This window comes from Trichechus manatus, unplaced genomic scaffold (genome assembly GCF_000243295.1).
Source record: "Trichechus manatus latirostris isolate Lorelei unplaced genomic scaffold, TriManLat1.0 scaffold00157, whole genome shotgun sequence".
Taxonomy (NCBI): Eukaryota; Metazoa; Chordata; class Mammalia; order Sirenia; family Trichechidae; genus Trichechus; species Trichechus manatus.
In genome coordinates, this window is record NW_004444093.1 from 5,347,576 (window position 1) to 5,363,917 (window position 16,342).

The 16,342-nt window shown below is 56.2% G+C and overlaps 2 protein-coding genes across 2 annotated transcripts; one reads left to right on the forward strand and one right to left on the reverse strand.

Annotated features, from left to right (window-relative positions):
- The first annotated feature begins 309 nt into the window (after positions 1-309).
- SLC7A4 (solute carrier family 7 member 4) lies at positions 310-3,247 on the forward strand. The gene is made up of 4 exons (XM_004386180.1): positions 310-1,291; positions 1,690-2,330; positions 2,844-2,952; positions 3,057-3,247. The coding sequence occupies exons 1-4, from the start codon at positions 310-312 to the stop codon at positions 3,245-3,247; spliced, it is 1,923 nt and encodes a 640-aa protein (XP_004386237.1).
- A 2,436-nt stretch (positions 3,248-5,683) lies between these two features.
- On the reverse strand, positions 5,684-15,616 carry P2RX6 (purinergic receptor P2X 6). The gene is made up of 12 exons (XM_004386219.3): positions 15,459-15,616; positions 14,709-14,859; positions 13,338-13,406; positions 8,703-8,778; positions 8,433-8,526; positions 8,275-8,355; positions 8,047-8,188; positions 7,852-7,961; positions 6,325-6,418; positions 6,181-6,246; positions 5,942-6,019; positions 5,684-5,857 (listed from the first exon to the last, which is right to left on the reverse strand). The coding sequence occupies exons 1-12, from the start codon at positions 15,590-15,592 to the stop codon at positions 5,684-5,686; spliced, it is 1,269 nt and encodes a 422-aa protein (XP_004386276.1). The 5' UTR covers positions 15,593-15,616.
- Between the last annotated feature and the right edge of the window lie 726 nt (positions 15,617-16,342).

The window sequence follows — 16,342 nt, forward strand, 5'->3', positions numbered from 1 at the left end:
CCCACTCTCAGTGCCACCCTGCTCCCCTCCAGGTGCAGCTCCACCAGGTCTCCTCCCCCTGCCCAGAGGGGCAGACGGGACCTCTCATGCTTCCCTATGTGACCCCCTGCCTGCAGACCCTGACCCCTGCTCTCCAACAGGCCCACCATGCCCAGTACCCAGGTGCTCAGGGTGGGGGACAGGGAGAGGGCTGGGGGTGCACCGTCCAGGAGGGACTGAAGGCTGGCCAGGACCTGGCTGGGCAGCCTGTCATTCCTCTTTGTCCCAGACAGGTGCCGGCTGGTCCTGTGCCCATCTCTGCTATCCACTATGGCCCAAGGACTGCCCAGTGCTGCCAGCCTGTCTCGCTTCTGCCAGAAGCTGAATCGGCTAAAGCCACTGGAGGAGTCCACCATGGACACATCACTGCGGCGCTGCCTGTCCATGCTGGACCTTACCCTGCTGGGTGTGGGTGGCATGGTGGGGTCAGGCCTCTATGTACTCACAGGCACTGTGGCCAAGGAGATGGCTGGCCCCGCCGTGTTGGTGTCCTTCACCGTGGCCGCTGTGGCCTCTCTGCTAGCGGCCCTGTGCTACGCGGAGTTTGGAGCACGCGTGCCCCGCACGGGCTCTGCCTACCTGTTCACCTACGTGTCCATGGGTGAGCTGTGGGCCTTCCTCATCGGCTGGAATGTGCTTCTTGAGTACCTCATAGGTGGTGCCGCCGTGGCCCGAGCCTGGAGTGGCTACCTGGATGCCATCTTCAGCCACCAAATCCGAAACTTCACTGAGGCCCACCTGGGTGTCTGGCAGGTGCCTTTGCTGGCCCACTACCCAGACTTCCTGGCTGCGGGCATCCTGCTCCTTGCCTCTGCCTTCGTCTCCTGCGGAGCCCGTGTCTCTTCCTGGCTCAATCACACCTTCTCAGCCATCAGCCTGGGCGCCATCCTCTTCATCATCACCCTGGGCTTCATCCTGGCCCGCCCACACAACTGGAGCGCTGAGGAGGGCGGCTTTGCACCCTTTGGCTTCTCGGGCATCCTGGCCGGCACTGCCACCTGCTTCTACGCCTTTGTGGGCTTTGATGTCATTGCTGCCTCCAGCGAGGAGGCCCGAAACCCAAAGCGGGCAGTGCCCATGGCCATCGCCATCTCGCTCAGCCTGGCAGCTAGTGCCTACATCCTGGTCTCCACCGTGCTCACCCTCATGGTGCCCTGGCACAGCCTCGACCCAGACTCGGCGCTTGCTGACGCCTTCTATCGGCGTGGCTACAGCTGGGCTGGCTTCATCGTGGCAGTTGGCTCCATCTGCGGTGAGAGGTCTGACTGGGCAGGGTGGGAACAGGCAGGGAGAGAAGGGGAGCCTCCTGTGCTGAGTCTTCTCCATCTGTGTCTCAGTTTTCCCAGCTGTATAATGGGCCCAGGGAGGCTGTATCTATTAGCAACTCTCCACTCAGGACCCATTCACACTCCCCCACTAGTTGTACTTAGAATGTCAATTTCAGGCACATGCTTACAGGTCCTTTCCTGAGCAGAGGAACCTGTTTTCGTCATGTCAGATCCCCCAATGAGACTTAAACTGGAGTGTCCCATTCCTGGGTGGAGGTGCTCAAGTCCGTGTTCCCAAGGGGCTGCCTGTACCCTGGCCCCCCACAGAGGCCCCTAGTAGGCCTGTCCACTGTGCTGACCAGCCCCCCACTCTCTGTTGCAGCCATGAACACCGTCCTGCTCAGCAACCTCTTCTCCCTGCCACGCATCGTCTATGCCATGGCCACTGATGGGCTCTTCTTCCAAGTGTTTGCCCGTGTTCACCCCCAGACACAGGTGCCTGTGGTGGGCATCCTGGTGTTCGGGGTCCTCATGGCCCTCCTGGCACTGCTGCTGGACCTTGAGGCACTGGTCCAGTTCTTGTCCATCGGCACGCTGCTGGCCTACACCTTCGTGGCCACCAGCATCATCGTGCTGCGCTTCCAGAAGGCCTCTCCATCCAGCTCCCCAGGCCCATCCAGCCCGGGCCCCCTGACCAAGGAGCATAGCTCCTTCTCAGACCACCTACAGCTGGTGGGCACTGGGCAGGCTGCAGCCTCCGAGCCCGGGCAGCTGCGACCAGCCCTGAGACCCTACCTGGGTTTCCTGAGTAGGTGCAGCCCAGGTACTGCCGTAGTGTGGGCGCTCAGCATCCTGGTGGTCTCAGCCATCACCCTGGGCTGTGTGCTGGTCTTCGGGGACTCAGCCCTTCACCTCCCACGCTGGGCCTACCTCCTGTTGCTCCTGCTCAGCTTCAGCATGTTTCTGCTCAGTCTCCTCGTCCTGGGAGCCCACCAGCAACAGCACCGGCAGGACACCTTCCAGGTACCTCCCCCAGCCAGTACCCCCTCACTGTCAGCCCAGCCTCCCACAGCCCCAAGTCCAGGGGTCTTCACCCTCTCTCCTCTGCTACCACAGAATGAACAAAGGCTCGGAGGGCTAAGAGGCCACTATTTGCATACCCGCTGTCTTTCTGTATGGTGAGCTGGAGCTTGTCTCCAAAATCACCAAACCAAAAAAACCCAAACTGGTTGCTATGGTATTGATTACAACTCACAGTGACCCCATAAGTGCAGAGTAGAACCGCGCTTCATAGGGTTTTCAAGGTTGTGACCTTTTGGGAACAGATCACCAGGCCTTTCTTCTTAAGTGCCTCTGGGTGGGTTCAAACCACCAACCTTTTGGTCAGCAGCTGAGCACGTTAACCGTTTTCACCACCCAGGGACACCCTCAGATTCTCCAGAGGTGCAGAAAGGCTCTGTGGTTTTCCATGAAGTCGGGCCGTGGGCTGGCAGATCTCTCTTGTAGCCCAGCCCAGCCCCATCCTTGTCCCCTCAGATCCCCCTGGTGCCCCTGACTCCAGCCCTGAGCATCCTCCTCAACATTTGTCTCATGCTGAAGCTGAGCTACCTGACCTGGCTGCGCTTCTGCATCTGGCTGCTGGTTGGTGAGTGGGGCTTGGCAGGACCGTGGGGGTCAGGACCCTTCATGGCTACAGGAGGAGGGTGAGTGGGGTGGGGAGCTCCCCTCAGGCTTGTTGCACCCCTACAGGACTCGCCGTGTATTTCGGCTACGGCATCTGGCACAGCAAGGAGAACCTGCGGGAGCCACTAGGGCTGACGGCCACACGCTACGTGGTGTTCCCCAGCGGCAGCCTGGAGGAGACAGTGCAGGCTGTGCAACCCTCCAGCCAGGTACCTGCTCCAGAGCCCAGCTGTGTGGAGCAACCAGCCAGCCCATGAGGCCAGCGGGTGCTGCCCATGCCTTGCCCTGCTGTTGCCCACCTCCAAGGGAGGGGGTCCTCAGGACCCTAGGACCTTAGCCCTGTTGCTGAACTTTGGGTGTCAGGGAGTGGGGCCATGACTAGAGCTGTTGTGGACTCTTTCCCCAGCACATTCCAGTTGTGACCGACTCCAGCTGTCTGAGCAGATGTGGTGGTGGGGCAGGTGGAAGAGACCTGCAGTCCCAGGGCATTCACAATAATAACTGCTCGGCCTTCCACATGGCCTGCTGCTGTGTCCACTGTGGTGTTCTTTGTGGCATCTGTGTCCTCACCAACCCCCTGGCAACCAGAGGATTGTCTCCAACCCACAGCGATAACACAGAGGCTCTGCAAAGGGGAGGCAACAGCTGGGTCAGGGATGGCTGGGCTTGGGTCCTGGGCTCCTCCTTTCAGGCCAATGACCTCTGCCCAGCTCAGTGGGGAGCCACACACACCCCTGCATGCACCAGGAGCAGCCCACTTCCCCAGGAACCAGCAGCAGCACGGCCCTTCACAAGATAGTGGGCTTCATCTCCAGGCTCCCCAAGTGTCCTCTGTGGGTGGGTCTGGGAAGCAGAGCCTGGGCCCCAGGGAGGCCCCCTGGAAAGCTAGATTCCTAGTGTAGTCTTGGTTCCCAGGGCTTCCACAAAGCACAGCATGTACCCAAGGCCTGCCCAGAGACACAGAGGCATACACATGCATAGTCACATGCCACCGCGGGCACGTATGGCTGCTTGGGCGTGCACGTAGTGTTTCCAAACTCGGGTCCCTGTTTTGGTTTCTCCCTGCACCACAGCTCTCCGCTACCAAGGCTCACTCTCCCACTCACTCCGCCTAGAGGTGAAGGTGCACACATGTGGGAGTGCACACGCAGCTATACTTGCCCCACGTAGCTTCCAGCCCACCTGGTGGCTGTGGGGCCAGTCCAGGGTGTCCCTGGGGAAAAGCCCAGGTCCCTCCTGAACCCCTCCCCCAGTGGTCTCCCCGTGGCTGTGCTACATCGGCTACAGACAATTCCTCCTTCCCGTTCCTGCTCTGCAAAGATGACGCAGGAAGCTGGTGGCTTTGGCAGGCTTTACTCCTGTACTCTCTCCAGCCACAACATCAGACAGAACCCAGCCCCACAGGCCACACTCCCAGCCCAGCCCTTCTGAGCCTGCCTCCCCAGGGATACCCAGTAGGAACCCAAGGGCTTTGTTGAGGTGCCGGTGTTAGGTGCTAGCCCTGCCTCAGCCCCCACCCTGGCCTCCCTGACCTGGTCCATGCTGCTCCATGGGCAAGCAGTCAGCACACCTCAAGTCACCAGGGGCCCAGGAGAAAGTAGCTCCTCACCTCCCTGGGGTAGGCACGCCCCCATCCCTGCCCGCCACCCTGGGACTAAGGAGGGCTTGACTCCTGCAGCTCACTCCCCTGGAGCTCTCCATCCCCTGATCCTGAACTTGGCCCCTGGGGCCTGGGGAAATTTTCCAGACAGCTGAGCCAAGCCCTGGGGGAGGTTCCAGAGCTAGAACCTACAGGCAGCTAGAGGCTGGGTCTGTGTGTGTTCTTGATTAGTAACAATGCTCCCAGCCACTCCTGTCTGCTGAAGGTCAAGGGCTCTAGCAGGGGTGGGCAGGCTCCTAGGCATGGTTTGGGTGGCAGTGAATTACAGATGTACCTGCTGCCCATTCCCAGGGCCCCCAGGAAGCCTGGTGGGCAGGTTAGGGGGTGGGTTGGGCTAGGGGGGTCCACCGAGGAGGCATGTAGAAGGTCCCAACAGACCCACTGTCACCTCTGCTCCTGAGCCTTCTCTCCATCCAGCCTCCCATAGCCTGAGGCTGTCATTGGAAAGTGGCTGGTGCTCATATAACCGAGCAGATGTGGCCAAGAGTGGTGCCTATGTCCTGCCTGGGGTCTTGGGGGGCAGACCACCTGCCCCCTTGTTCCATGGATGAGGCCCAAACTGGACAGGGACTGGCTGTAGGCAGCCCAGCCCTGGGGCAGTGAAGACCACCCTGGCTCTGATTCAGGCTGCACAGAGCCCAGTGAAGGGCTGCTGAGCAGGGGTCTCCACATAAGATGAAGTGCTAGCAGGGGGAGGAGGGCCAGGAGCCAGACAGGACTGCAGTCTACAACAACCAGTGGGAGGGCCTCTGCCCAACAGCTGGTGTGTGGGCCATTGCTGGGGCAATCTTGAGACCCCAGCAGGCCAGCCCCTGCGAGGCTGCAGGTCTCTGTACAAAGCAGCTGCTTCTGCGCCTCCTGGGCAGCTGCCTGCCGAGGCTGGAGTTGGGGGCAGAGAGTCTGCCTGGGAGCTTGAAGGTGGGTTTGCTCCTCTGCCCCCCACCCTGGTCCTGCTGGGGCTTCATACATGAGGTCTCCAAGGCAGGACCCCAGCCTTCCCAAACCCCAACCGGGCAACAGCTAGCTGCAGGCCTCAGGAAGGAGCCAGCGAGTGGGACCCACTAGTTCCAGCACCCAGACGGGGCCGCCCTGGTGTCGGTGTCAGGCTCCCCGCGGCATTGGTGGGGGTTCGTGCTGGGCCAGCTAAGGGGGGTATGAAAGCCAGTTCATTGCACACAGAGTTGGCTGTCACCTTTGGAGCCTTGGCCTGCAGGGGAGGACGGCAGGTTAGGGTTGGGGCCAGTGTCCTCCCAAATTGCAGAACTCGGCATCCAGGCCACCCACAGCTCACCTCCTCATACTTGGTCCTCCAGTAGAAATGGGCTTCTCTATCCACATACAACAGCAGCAGGTCACAGAGGAAGGTGACCTGGGAGAGGAGGGCAGACCCATGACCCGGCCCCCATCCTGCCCTCCAGCCACTCCCCAGCCCTCACTCTGAGACTGGACAGGCAGACAGATACAGGGCGCTCAGGTGCACACAGGCACATGGCTGCTGCAGCCAGAGGACCCCGGGCTAGTCGAACTCACCACGCCCAGCCACGCTGCTCCGGTGCCCAGTGTGATGGTTGTGGGAATGAGCCCGAACTTCCCTGCCTAAGAGAGCCTTGGCTGAGCCTCGTGCACCCCTCCATCCCTGCCCACCTGCCCCTCACCCCTCTGGCCTGGCCCTACCTGCCCAGTGACAAGGATGTCAAAGTGGATCCCGTAGAGCTTGAGCAGGCTCCGGGCCTCCACACCGGTGGCCTCCCACCAGTGAGTGGCCGTCCTGGGGCAGAAGAGAGCACTCAGAGGGCCAGCTCTGCCCACTTCTGAGCCAGCCAGCTCTCCCAGTTCTCGTGCTTACTAAGCCACTGAGCCCTGAGTCTCAGCCCTGGGTAGCTGCTCAGACACAGGAGAAAAGCAGAAACTGCCTTTTAGGAGCTCCCTGCCTGCTGAAGGGACAGGCAGGTGAGGACACAGAGGGTCCCTAAACAGACACTGGCAGTGGGGACCAAGGGCAGGTGGGGGAGCGAGGGAGGCTTCCTGGAGGGGAAGCATTGAGGCTGGGCCCGGAAGAATGTGCTAGGAGTTTTGCAGAGGTCAGGAAGGCATCTAGGCAGGGCTAGTGAGGCCATGGAGGGACAGGTGGAGAGCCAACCTCACATGGTTGCAAAGCCAAACCAGGCAGTACCATGGAGGCCTTCATCCCTGGGTTCATCAGCTGTGTACAGCAGCACCAGGGCATGCGAGGGCATGATGAGGTCAGCTGAGGAGGCAGGAGGACCCCAGGGGGACTGTTATAGATTGAATTGCATTCCCCCAATATGACTGAATTGGAATCCTAACCCCTATACCCATGCGTGTAATCCCATTTGGGAATAGGGTTTTCTTTGTTGTGTTAATGAGCCCTATCAGTGTAGGGTGTGTCCTAAACCTAATCACTTCTGAGTTATAAGGAGCAGCAGAGATGCAGAGAGAAGCCAGCACAAACAGGGAAGTCAGATGCCATGCGAAGGAAGATTGCGATGGACTCGAGGAAAGTCAGGGCTACAGAAGCCGAAGGAGACAAAAATCTTGAGAGAGAGAGAGAGCCTTCTGAGCTGTGAGAAAATAACTTTCTGTTAATTAAAGCCACCTATTGTGATATTTCTGTTACAGCAGCACTAGGTGTGACAACAGTACAGTGGTCACATGGGGGAAGTCCTTTCAAACGCTTGAGTTTGAAATCTACCTAAATAGACCCATCTTGCTCTTCAAAGGGAGGATGCAAATGTGGCAAACGGTGAAAAACTGGTGAATCAAGATGATGGGTGTTTGTGGCACTAATCTGTGAACTTTTCTAGAGTTTCTTTGAAATTTTTAAAATAAAATTTGCAGGGAAAGTCCCCTGTGGAATGGAGGGGAGAGGCTAGAGGTAAGGTGGGGTGCAGGGGGTGGGTGCAGGGGTCCGGGCCTGGGTGTAGGAACAGGTGAGGGGGAGGATGAAGGACTCAGGAGAGAGCCTCACGGAGCCTGTGGAAGAAGGCATGGGGCTGAGAACACTCCCTCATGTCCCTCCAGCCACTTCCTGGGACCCTCACCCCCACCTATACACACAGCAGGAAGCATCCAGAAGGCAGGCAGGGTGTGGTCTGTCCTGGCTGCCACAGGGGGATGGACATAGCAGGACGCTGACCGAGGACCAGCAGGACTGGCACTGGGGGAAATGCGGGGACACACCTGAAGTTGTAGCTCCTCCCCTGCAGCTGGAAGGAGTAGTGGGGTTGGCAGTCGGAGCCCCCAGCGTCCAGGTCGCAATCCCAGTGGACACGGATGCCCACGGCACCACCCTGCACACATCACAACATTGCCCCACCGGCAGCAGGTCCAGGACCCTCTGCCTGTGCCTTCTCTGACCCCTGCCTGCTGACCCACCAGCAATGCCAGGTCCTCAAAGACCCCGCCCGCTGCCTGCACGAGGTCCCCGATGCGGAACACAGGGCAGTAGGGGCTGGCGTGTGGATCATAGCGGCAGCGCTTGAAATAAGTGGCATCCCAGGTCTTCAGTGCATTGGATCTGGAGAGGGTCAGAGGCGGGGGTCAAACACAATGGAGCACTGGACATGGAGGGTATGGGGCCAGCCAGAATCACCCGGGGCTTACTTGGAGAAGTTGAACTTGCTGAAGGTGACAGTGTTTTTGATGAAGAGCGTGAAGTTCTCAGCCTGCGCCAACAGGGGCTTCCTGAGGGTAGAAGGTGGGGGATGAGGGCAGGCCTCTGAGGTCCTGGGGCCCCTGTGCTGGGAGGGGGAGAGACTTACCCCTGCACAACGCCGCTCTCCACAGGGCACCAGCCATGGATCTCACAGGTGCTATGAGTCCCATTGAACACCACACACTGGCCTGTTTTTATGCCTTGGAAACACAAGATATAAACTCTAGGCCTTCAAATCTCCTCAGGGCCTGGGAGGGGGCAGGACAGACGAGCGGACAAAGGCTTGGCTGGGCCTGCCCCCAGGAGCCCTCCTGCACATGGTCCCAGCCAGCCTGGCCCCAGGGAGAAGGGCGCTGGAAGACAGAGCCCCCAGTACCGTGGCTGTGTGTCCCCGTCTCTCCTTCAGGGCAGTCCTCGTCGGTCCAGCAGGCAGCAAGTGGAACAGAGGGGTGCTAGAGTGGTCGAGAGAGCAGAGTCGCCAGGAGTCCAGGAGGGTGGCCACGCCCCTCCCCAACCTAGCCCTGCAGGGTACCCTGAGTTGGGGGCACATGGCAAAGCTAGAGGGTGCAAAGGAAAGGAGGCAGCGCGAGGGAGTGAGGCCCATGCAGGTGCACATGCTGCTTTACAAAGGCAGAGTGAGATCCTTTCCCCCCTGAGAGCTCCATCACCAGCGGGGGTCAAACCAAAGACCAAACCATTTGCTGTCGAGTCAACTCCGACTCATGACAACCCCATGTGTGTTGGACATGGAGCACAACCCCATCTGTGCTCCATGGGGTTTTCAATGGCTGATTTTTTGTCGGTGCAGGAGCTTCTGGGGTACAGGGCACCAGGCCTGGCCCAGGGCAAGGCTCGGGGGTGAAGGATGCAGAATATGTGGGCTGGGAGAGCGGGGCAGCCATGTCTCCAAGAGAACAGCCAGGGGCTCTGGTTATTTTCAGGAGGCCAGGCTGCAGAGCTGATGAATTCTCGCCCAGCCCTGGCAGCTTCTTGGCCTCACAACTGTGGTGGGCCTGCTCAGGGACACATGGAGATATGGGAAGGGCTAGTGCCTAGACGTGTTAGCAAAGAGGAATCACACGGATTCCAGAAAACTCAGCCTCCTGGCCCCCAGCAGAACTTCAGAACAGCCTGCAAACTGAACATCAAACAGACACCTTCTGAGCACTTAGGAAGGAGTGCTAGGGTTGCTATGAGCTGGAATCAACTTGAGGGCAAGGGGTTGGTTGGTTGGTTTCCTAGTGGTGCAGTGGTTAAGTGCTTGGCTACTAACGGAAAGGTCGTCAGTTCGAACCCACCAGCCGTTCCTCGGGAAAAAGATGTGGCAGTCTATTTCGGTAAAGATTTATAGCTTTGGAAACTCTGGTGCTATTCTACCCCGACCTATAAGGTCTCTATGAGTCAGAATCAACTCAACAGCAGTGGGTTTGGTTTGGGTTTTGAGCATTTAGGAGTCCCTAGGTGGTGCAAACAGTTCATGCTGTCGGCTGCTACCGAAAAGGTTGGCAATTCGAGTCTACCAAGAGGTGCCTCAAAAGAAAGTCCTGGCGATCTGCTTCCAAAAAATCAGCTATTGAAAACACTATGGATATGACCCAGCAATCCCAATCCTAGGTATACACCCAGAAGAAGTATATAGGACTGCAAACAGAAACCTGTATATCAGTGTTCAATGCAGCACTTCACAATAGCCAAAAGGTGGAAACAAAGGGAACGTCCATCAACAGATGAATGGATAAACAAAATGTGGTTTATACACACAATAGAATATTACTCAGCCATAAAGAGAAATGAAGTCCTGATACATGCCACAACGTGAACCTGGAAAACATCATGCTGAGTGAAATAAGTCAGTCACAAAAAAACTAATACTGTATGATCTCACTTACATGAAATAGGCAAATACATAGAAACCAGAGATTATTAGTGGCTCACAGGGGTGGAAGGGAGGGTGTCATGGATTGAATTGTGCCCCCCAAAAATGTCTGTCAACTTGGCTAGGTCATGATTCCCAGTATTGTATGATTGTGTGTTGTAAATGCTATCACTATGATGTAATAAAATGGATGAGCAGCAGTTACATTCATGAGGTTTATTAAGATTACATAGTGTCTTAAGCCAATCTCTTCTGAGATATAAAAGAGAGAAGCAAGCAGAAATACATGGGAACCTCACACAACCAAGAAAGCAGTGCCAGGAGCACAGCGCGTCCTTTGGACCTGAGGTTCCTGCACTGAGATGCTCCCAGACCAAGGGAAGACTGATGCATCACAAGGACCTTCCTCCAGAGCCGACAGAGAAAGAAAGTCTTCTCCTGGAGCTGATGCCCTGAGTTCGGACTCCTAGCCTACTGGACTGTGAGAGAATAAACTTATCTTTATTAAAGCCATCCACTTGTGGTATTTCTGTTATAGCAGCACTAGACGACCAAGACAGAGGGGGAAAGGGGAAGTTTTTGTTTAGGGGCACTGAGTTGATGTTAATGGTGGTGGAATGATTTGGAAAAGTATAGTGAGAATGGTTGTACAACTTGAAGAATGTAATCAGTGTTACAGAATTGTACATGTAGAAATTGTTGAGATGGCATATTTTTTTAAATTTTTTTTTAATTATACTTCAGGTGAAGGTTTACAGAACAAATAGTTTCTCATGAAACAGTAGCACACATTGTTTTATGACATTGGTTAACAACCCCACAACATGTCAACCCTCTCCCTTCTCGACCTTTTTTTTTTTGGTGAAAATATACATAGCCAAAGATACACCATTTCAAAAATTTCTACACGCACGGTTCAGTGACATCGACTACGCTCTTCCAATTATGCTGCTATTCTCACTTTAGATGAAGGTTTACAGAACAGAATAGTTTCTCACTAAACAGTTAGTAGACATGTTGCCCTATGACAATGGTTAACAACCTCACAACACATCAACACTATCCTTACTCAACCTTGGGTTCCCTATCACCAGCTTTCCTGTCCCTTTCTGCCTTCTAGTCCTTGTCCCTGGACTGCTATGCCTCATTAGTCCCATTTGGTTTTATGGGGCTGTCCACTCCCTGGCTGAACGGTGAACCTCGGAAGTGACTTCACCACTGAGCTAAAAGGGTGTCTGGGGGCCATAATCTTGGGGTTTCTCCAGTCTCCTTTAGGCCAGTAAATCTGGTCTTTTTTTGTGAGTTAGAATTTTGTTCTACATCCTTCTCCAGCTCTGTCCAGAACCCTCTGTTGTGATCCTAGTCAGAGCAGTCAGTGGGGGTAGCCGAGCACCATCTAGCTGTCCTGGACTCAGTCTGGTGGAGGCCTTGATAGCTGTGGTACATTAGTCCTTAGGACTAATCTTTCCCTTGTATCCTGTTCTCTTCACACTCCCTTGCTCCTGAAGGGGTGAGACCAGTGGAGTATCTTAGATGGCTGCTCACAGGCTTTTAAGACCCCAGACACTACTCACCAAGGTAGAATGTAGAACATTGCCTTTATAAACTGTGTTATGCCAGTTGAGCTAGATATTCCCCGAGACCATGGTCCGAGATGGCATATGTTTTGTTATGCATGTTTTCACCAGGATTTAAAAAAAACAAAAACCCTATAGAGCACAGTTCTACTCTGACACATATGGGGTCACTATGACTCAGAGTCCACTCAATGGCAACTTTTTTTTGTTTGTGTGGTTTTTTTTGAGAGCTTTTGGGAAGGAAAGGATGTCGTTTGGGATCGCCAAGCATAGCACATCCTTTATGCACACACCTCCTCTCTCTATGGACAGGGGCCAACCGTAGGCACGTGGCATCTACAGTGATTTTGGTGGGACCAACCATCAGTGCTGGGGGACAGATGACTGCATAGTTACCCTCCAGCCCAGCAATGGATTGAATATCTGCACTTGATATCACCATGGCGACAGGCTCCCAGGACTATGTCTTGGGTCCCAACTGTTTAAACAGAATTTACATCTGGGGACAAGAGTGAGTGTGCTCCATGACAGATACAGATCCCTGGGGACATCCCCAGGCAAGGGAACAAGGTGATACTTCAGGAGAGAACCTGCATTTCTGGACACAAAATGGACAAGAGAGTGGGGACACCTGGCTTGACCACAGTTGTGAAAAATACCTAGAGATGGTTGCCCAACAAGGTGAATGTAACTAATGTCACTGAACTGTACGTGCAAAAAAGGTTAAAATGGCAAATGTTTTGTTATTTATATTTCTTCTTCCATTTGCCATGGAATCGACTCCAACTCATGGCGACCCTATGTGTTGGAGTAGAAATTCTCCATAGGGTTTTCTTGCTGTAATCTTTATGGAAGAATATTGTCAGGCCTTTCTTCCACAGTGCTGCAGGTTGGGTTTGGACTGCCAACTTTTAGTTAGCAGCTGAGAGCAAAGTGTTTGTGCCACCCAAGGACCTGTATATATTTTTACCACAATAAAAACAAACAAAAAAACTACCCGGAGATAATTTGTGGTTATGTGTGCTATGGTTTCCCAAAAAAAACGAAGCTGCCTCGGGACACATTAATAGAGGCTGGGCATAGAGAAGCTTTGCTTTTTCTGTTAGAGCCCAACCGTGCTTTGTGCCCTAGAGAGGTAGGAAGTCCGGGGTGGCGGGGAGGGCGGGGGGGGGACCCCTCATGGGGAACAACATCAGATAGCGGGAGGCATGGGAGTCCAGCGCTCAGAGGTCCACAGCTGGGGCATTGGGGTCATCTGAACTAAGCCTTCATCTTGGCCCTCTCACCCTCAGGCTGTGAGGCCTTGGGCTAGTGACTGAGCCTCTCTGAGCCTGAGTCCACTTATCACAAATGGGGATAACATTCTTTCCAGGGTATTTGTGAAGATGAAGTGAAAAGATTCACAGAGAGGTTTTTAGCCCAGTGCCTGGGGCCAAATAAACACACAGTGAGCTCTTGGTCGCCTGGGAAGGAGAAGGAAGGATAACGGGCACGTGGCTGGTGAACCAGGGGTGGCAGGAGTGCCCAGGGACCCACGGGGAGGCTCCAGCAGCCTTACCTCTGGGCACTTGCCCTGAACTTGGGCCGGTGTCACAAGGAAATTGGTCACCAAGAACACGTTTTCTCCCTAGGAGGCAAGTCCTGGCATTGACACCTGCTTGGCTGCCTCCACTGGAGAGGTCAGAGGCCAGTAGCCTGGTGTGCAAGGGCAGGGGTCCCAGCCCTGTCTACTCACCAACCTTGTCCCCAAGAAAAATGCCTCCAGAGAGGCAGGTTGAGGTTGGGGTGGGAGGCTGGCTGGATTTTGGGCCATTTTTGAGCCCAGGGAGCCTCAACCCATGGCTACTCCTTTGGGACAAGGCTATTTTCCTCACTCACACTCATTCACTCAGCTGGAATTGTCCAGGAGCCTCCTGCTTCTAGGCACTGAAAATTCAGAGCTGGGTCAGGCTGGGCCCCTGCTGGGGCTAGTGGGAGAGGCGAGCCCCTTATCACACACCTGGCAGGTCAAAGGGTGGCCAAGGACAGAGAGGTGACACCCAGGGCTACAGGGAGAGCTCTGCGTGTCTGAGTTCATGCCCTGGGAGGGAAGTGAGGACTGGAGAGGGCAGTGGGAGGTGTGGCAGCACTCAGCCTATGGAAAGGCTTGGTGGCCACCATCACAGAAGGGGACCTTCAAAGAGTAAAAGCAGGGGCTGGCAGTGTCCTGGCTTGGCTGCTGTGGAAAGTACACCTGGGGTGGGAGTGGGCAAGAGGGGAAGCCAAGGGCCCATCAGGAGACCTCAGCCTCATCCCAGACTGGCATGGGCAATAGTGAAATGTGTTAGGAGATGGAATTGACCGGAGGGAGGGACAGGAAGGTGTTGAGGCTTTGGAACTGGTGGACGTCATCACAGGCTTGCTGCATGAGGAGAAGCTAGAGTTGAGAAAGGGAGGTGACTCCTCTTTGGACATGGTAGATGTGCATTGGTGGCTCGGGGAAGGTGGTCCCTGGGGCTACAATTTGGGCATTGGCAGAATGGAGGGGGTTACTGTGTAGAGGGAGGAGGGGCCGGGCAACGGCCTAGAGAGGGCAGAGGAGGGTGCCCGACAGTGCTGGCCCAGGTCAGGGACAGGAGAGTGGAAAGCTCCAGGGACCCCCACGTCCTTCCCACCGGCCCTCAAGCTCAAGCCTCCAGCTGTTCCCAGTCACCCTACTTCCTTCCGGATGCAGGCTTTGTCAATGTAGGTCCTCTGGCCTGGCTCCCTGGAGTCCCCTCGTTTGTGCCCTGCCCATCTGGAAACCTCCTACACATGCCTGAAAGCCCTGACCAGGCGGTACTCCTCGTGAGGCGTCTCCTCTGGCAGGTCTCTCTCAAATACACTTGATGCGAGAGCACAGAGGGCAGTTTCAGAGGATTTGGGCCTGACAGCAGGGCCTAGTGCTCACCTGTGGTGGCTTCACAAAGTCGGCCATGTCCCACAGCTGGTTCCCAAGGTCCTTGATCTGTGTCACAGAAACCCCTTTGAGTTTGGTGATGACAGAGACCTCGGGGTCCAGGTCCTGCTCCTGGTAGCCTTTTTTGGTGAGGAGGGCCCACCTGGGGAGGAGATGGGCAGTGTGGTGTGTGCAGGACACCATTTACCCCACCCTGCAGTCACATACCTCCCCTCCTGTCCCCACGTATCCTCCTCTCCAGCGTCACTTCCTACTCCAGAGCCCTGGGCCAGATGTGCTGGTCACACACCACAGCCAGTGCCCCAGGCTGAGATGACCCCTACCACTGACACCCCGCCCCTGCTAGACTCAGCTCCCTCCTAAAGACTCCCCTGGGCCCCAGCTAGAACTGGCTATTTATCTGGGGCGGGGTGGGGGGTGGGGGATGGGTGGCTTAGCGCTTCAGCTCTCACAAATGTCTCGCTAGGGCGCTTCCTGGGCTTACGGTTGGGGCTTCTACAGCTTTGTGCCCAGAGCCCAACACAGGGCTGGGGCAAAGCCCCGAGGAAGCAGGTGGGCACAAGGGACCAAGCTCACAGTCTGCTCTTATATCCTGCTGTCCTCTGGACACAGGGAGACCCCTCCTCCTGCTTGCCCCTCACCCTGTCCCAGCCTGCTCCCCTCCAGCCCAGCCCCTGAAGAACCCAACAATCAACCCCCCGCCAGCAGGCCTGATCACCTGGCAAGGAGCCGATCTCTTACCCGACCAAGTAGGCTGCGACCCCAAGCTGCAGCAGCCTCTGCAGGGCGCCCACCCGCCAGTTCCTGGTCATCACATACTTCTCTGTTTTGTAATCCAGAAGCCCCCAGCCAGCCGCAGCCCCTGGGGCACCCATGCTCCTGGCTCCTGCAGCCTGCCAGGACACATGAGTCAGCACGACTGCTGTGCAGGAGGCAAGGCAGGAGCCCAAGCTGGGCCAGGCCAGCAGCTATTAAAGGGACACATCCACACAGGCAGTCATCAGCCTCCACCCTCAGCCCGGGGCTCAGGCCCGCCCCCACTCCCATCCTTTCCAGACCCCACTGCTGGCCCTGGGCACCCAGAGCGCACGTGAGCAGCCCTACCCCTGCCCTCTGGAGGCCTCCCTCTAAGGCTCATTCCTTGGGGTGGGGAGGGTGACAGGTGTTACAAGTGCTAGGAGAGGAGGGGTCAAGGAAAGATTGAGGAAAAAGTGACCTTTGAGCTGACACTGGCGGATTCTGAAATTCAACAAGCTGACAAAGCGGGGGAAGCATGTTCTCATGCCAGAGCATGAGAGAGAACTGGGAGCCACGGAAGTTACCTGAGGGAGAGCATGGCCCTGGCTGCAGAGAGGAGGGTGAGCCAACTCTGCAAGGCTCCCCAGGTCCTCCTGTGCAATACTCCCACAGAGCTAGGGGTCTCTCTCCACTTTTAAGCAGGGAATAGCGCACTGACTCAAGCACACGTTCTGAAGTCGGTGAAATGGGGAAATGGTGACCCTCATAGAGAAGCAGGGAGATTAAGAGCCCTCACACCGCCTAGCCCTGCGCTTGGCCCGTTCCGAGCGCTCATTGCCTCAGGCGAGCAGAGCACAGGCGCAGAGTGGGCAAGCGGCGGTTTCTGC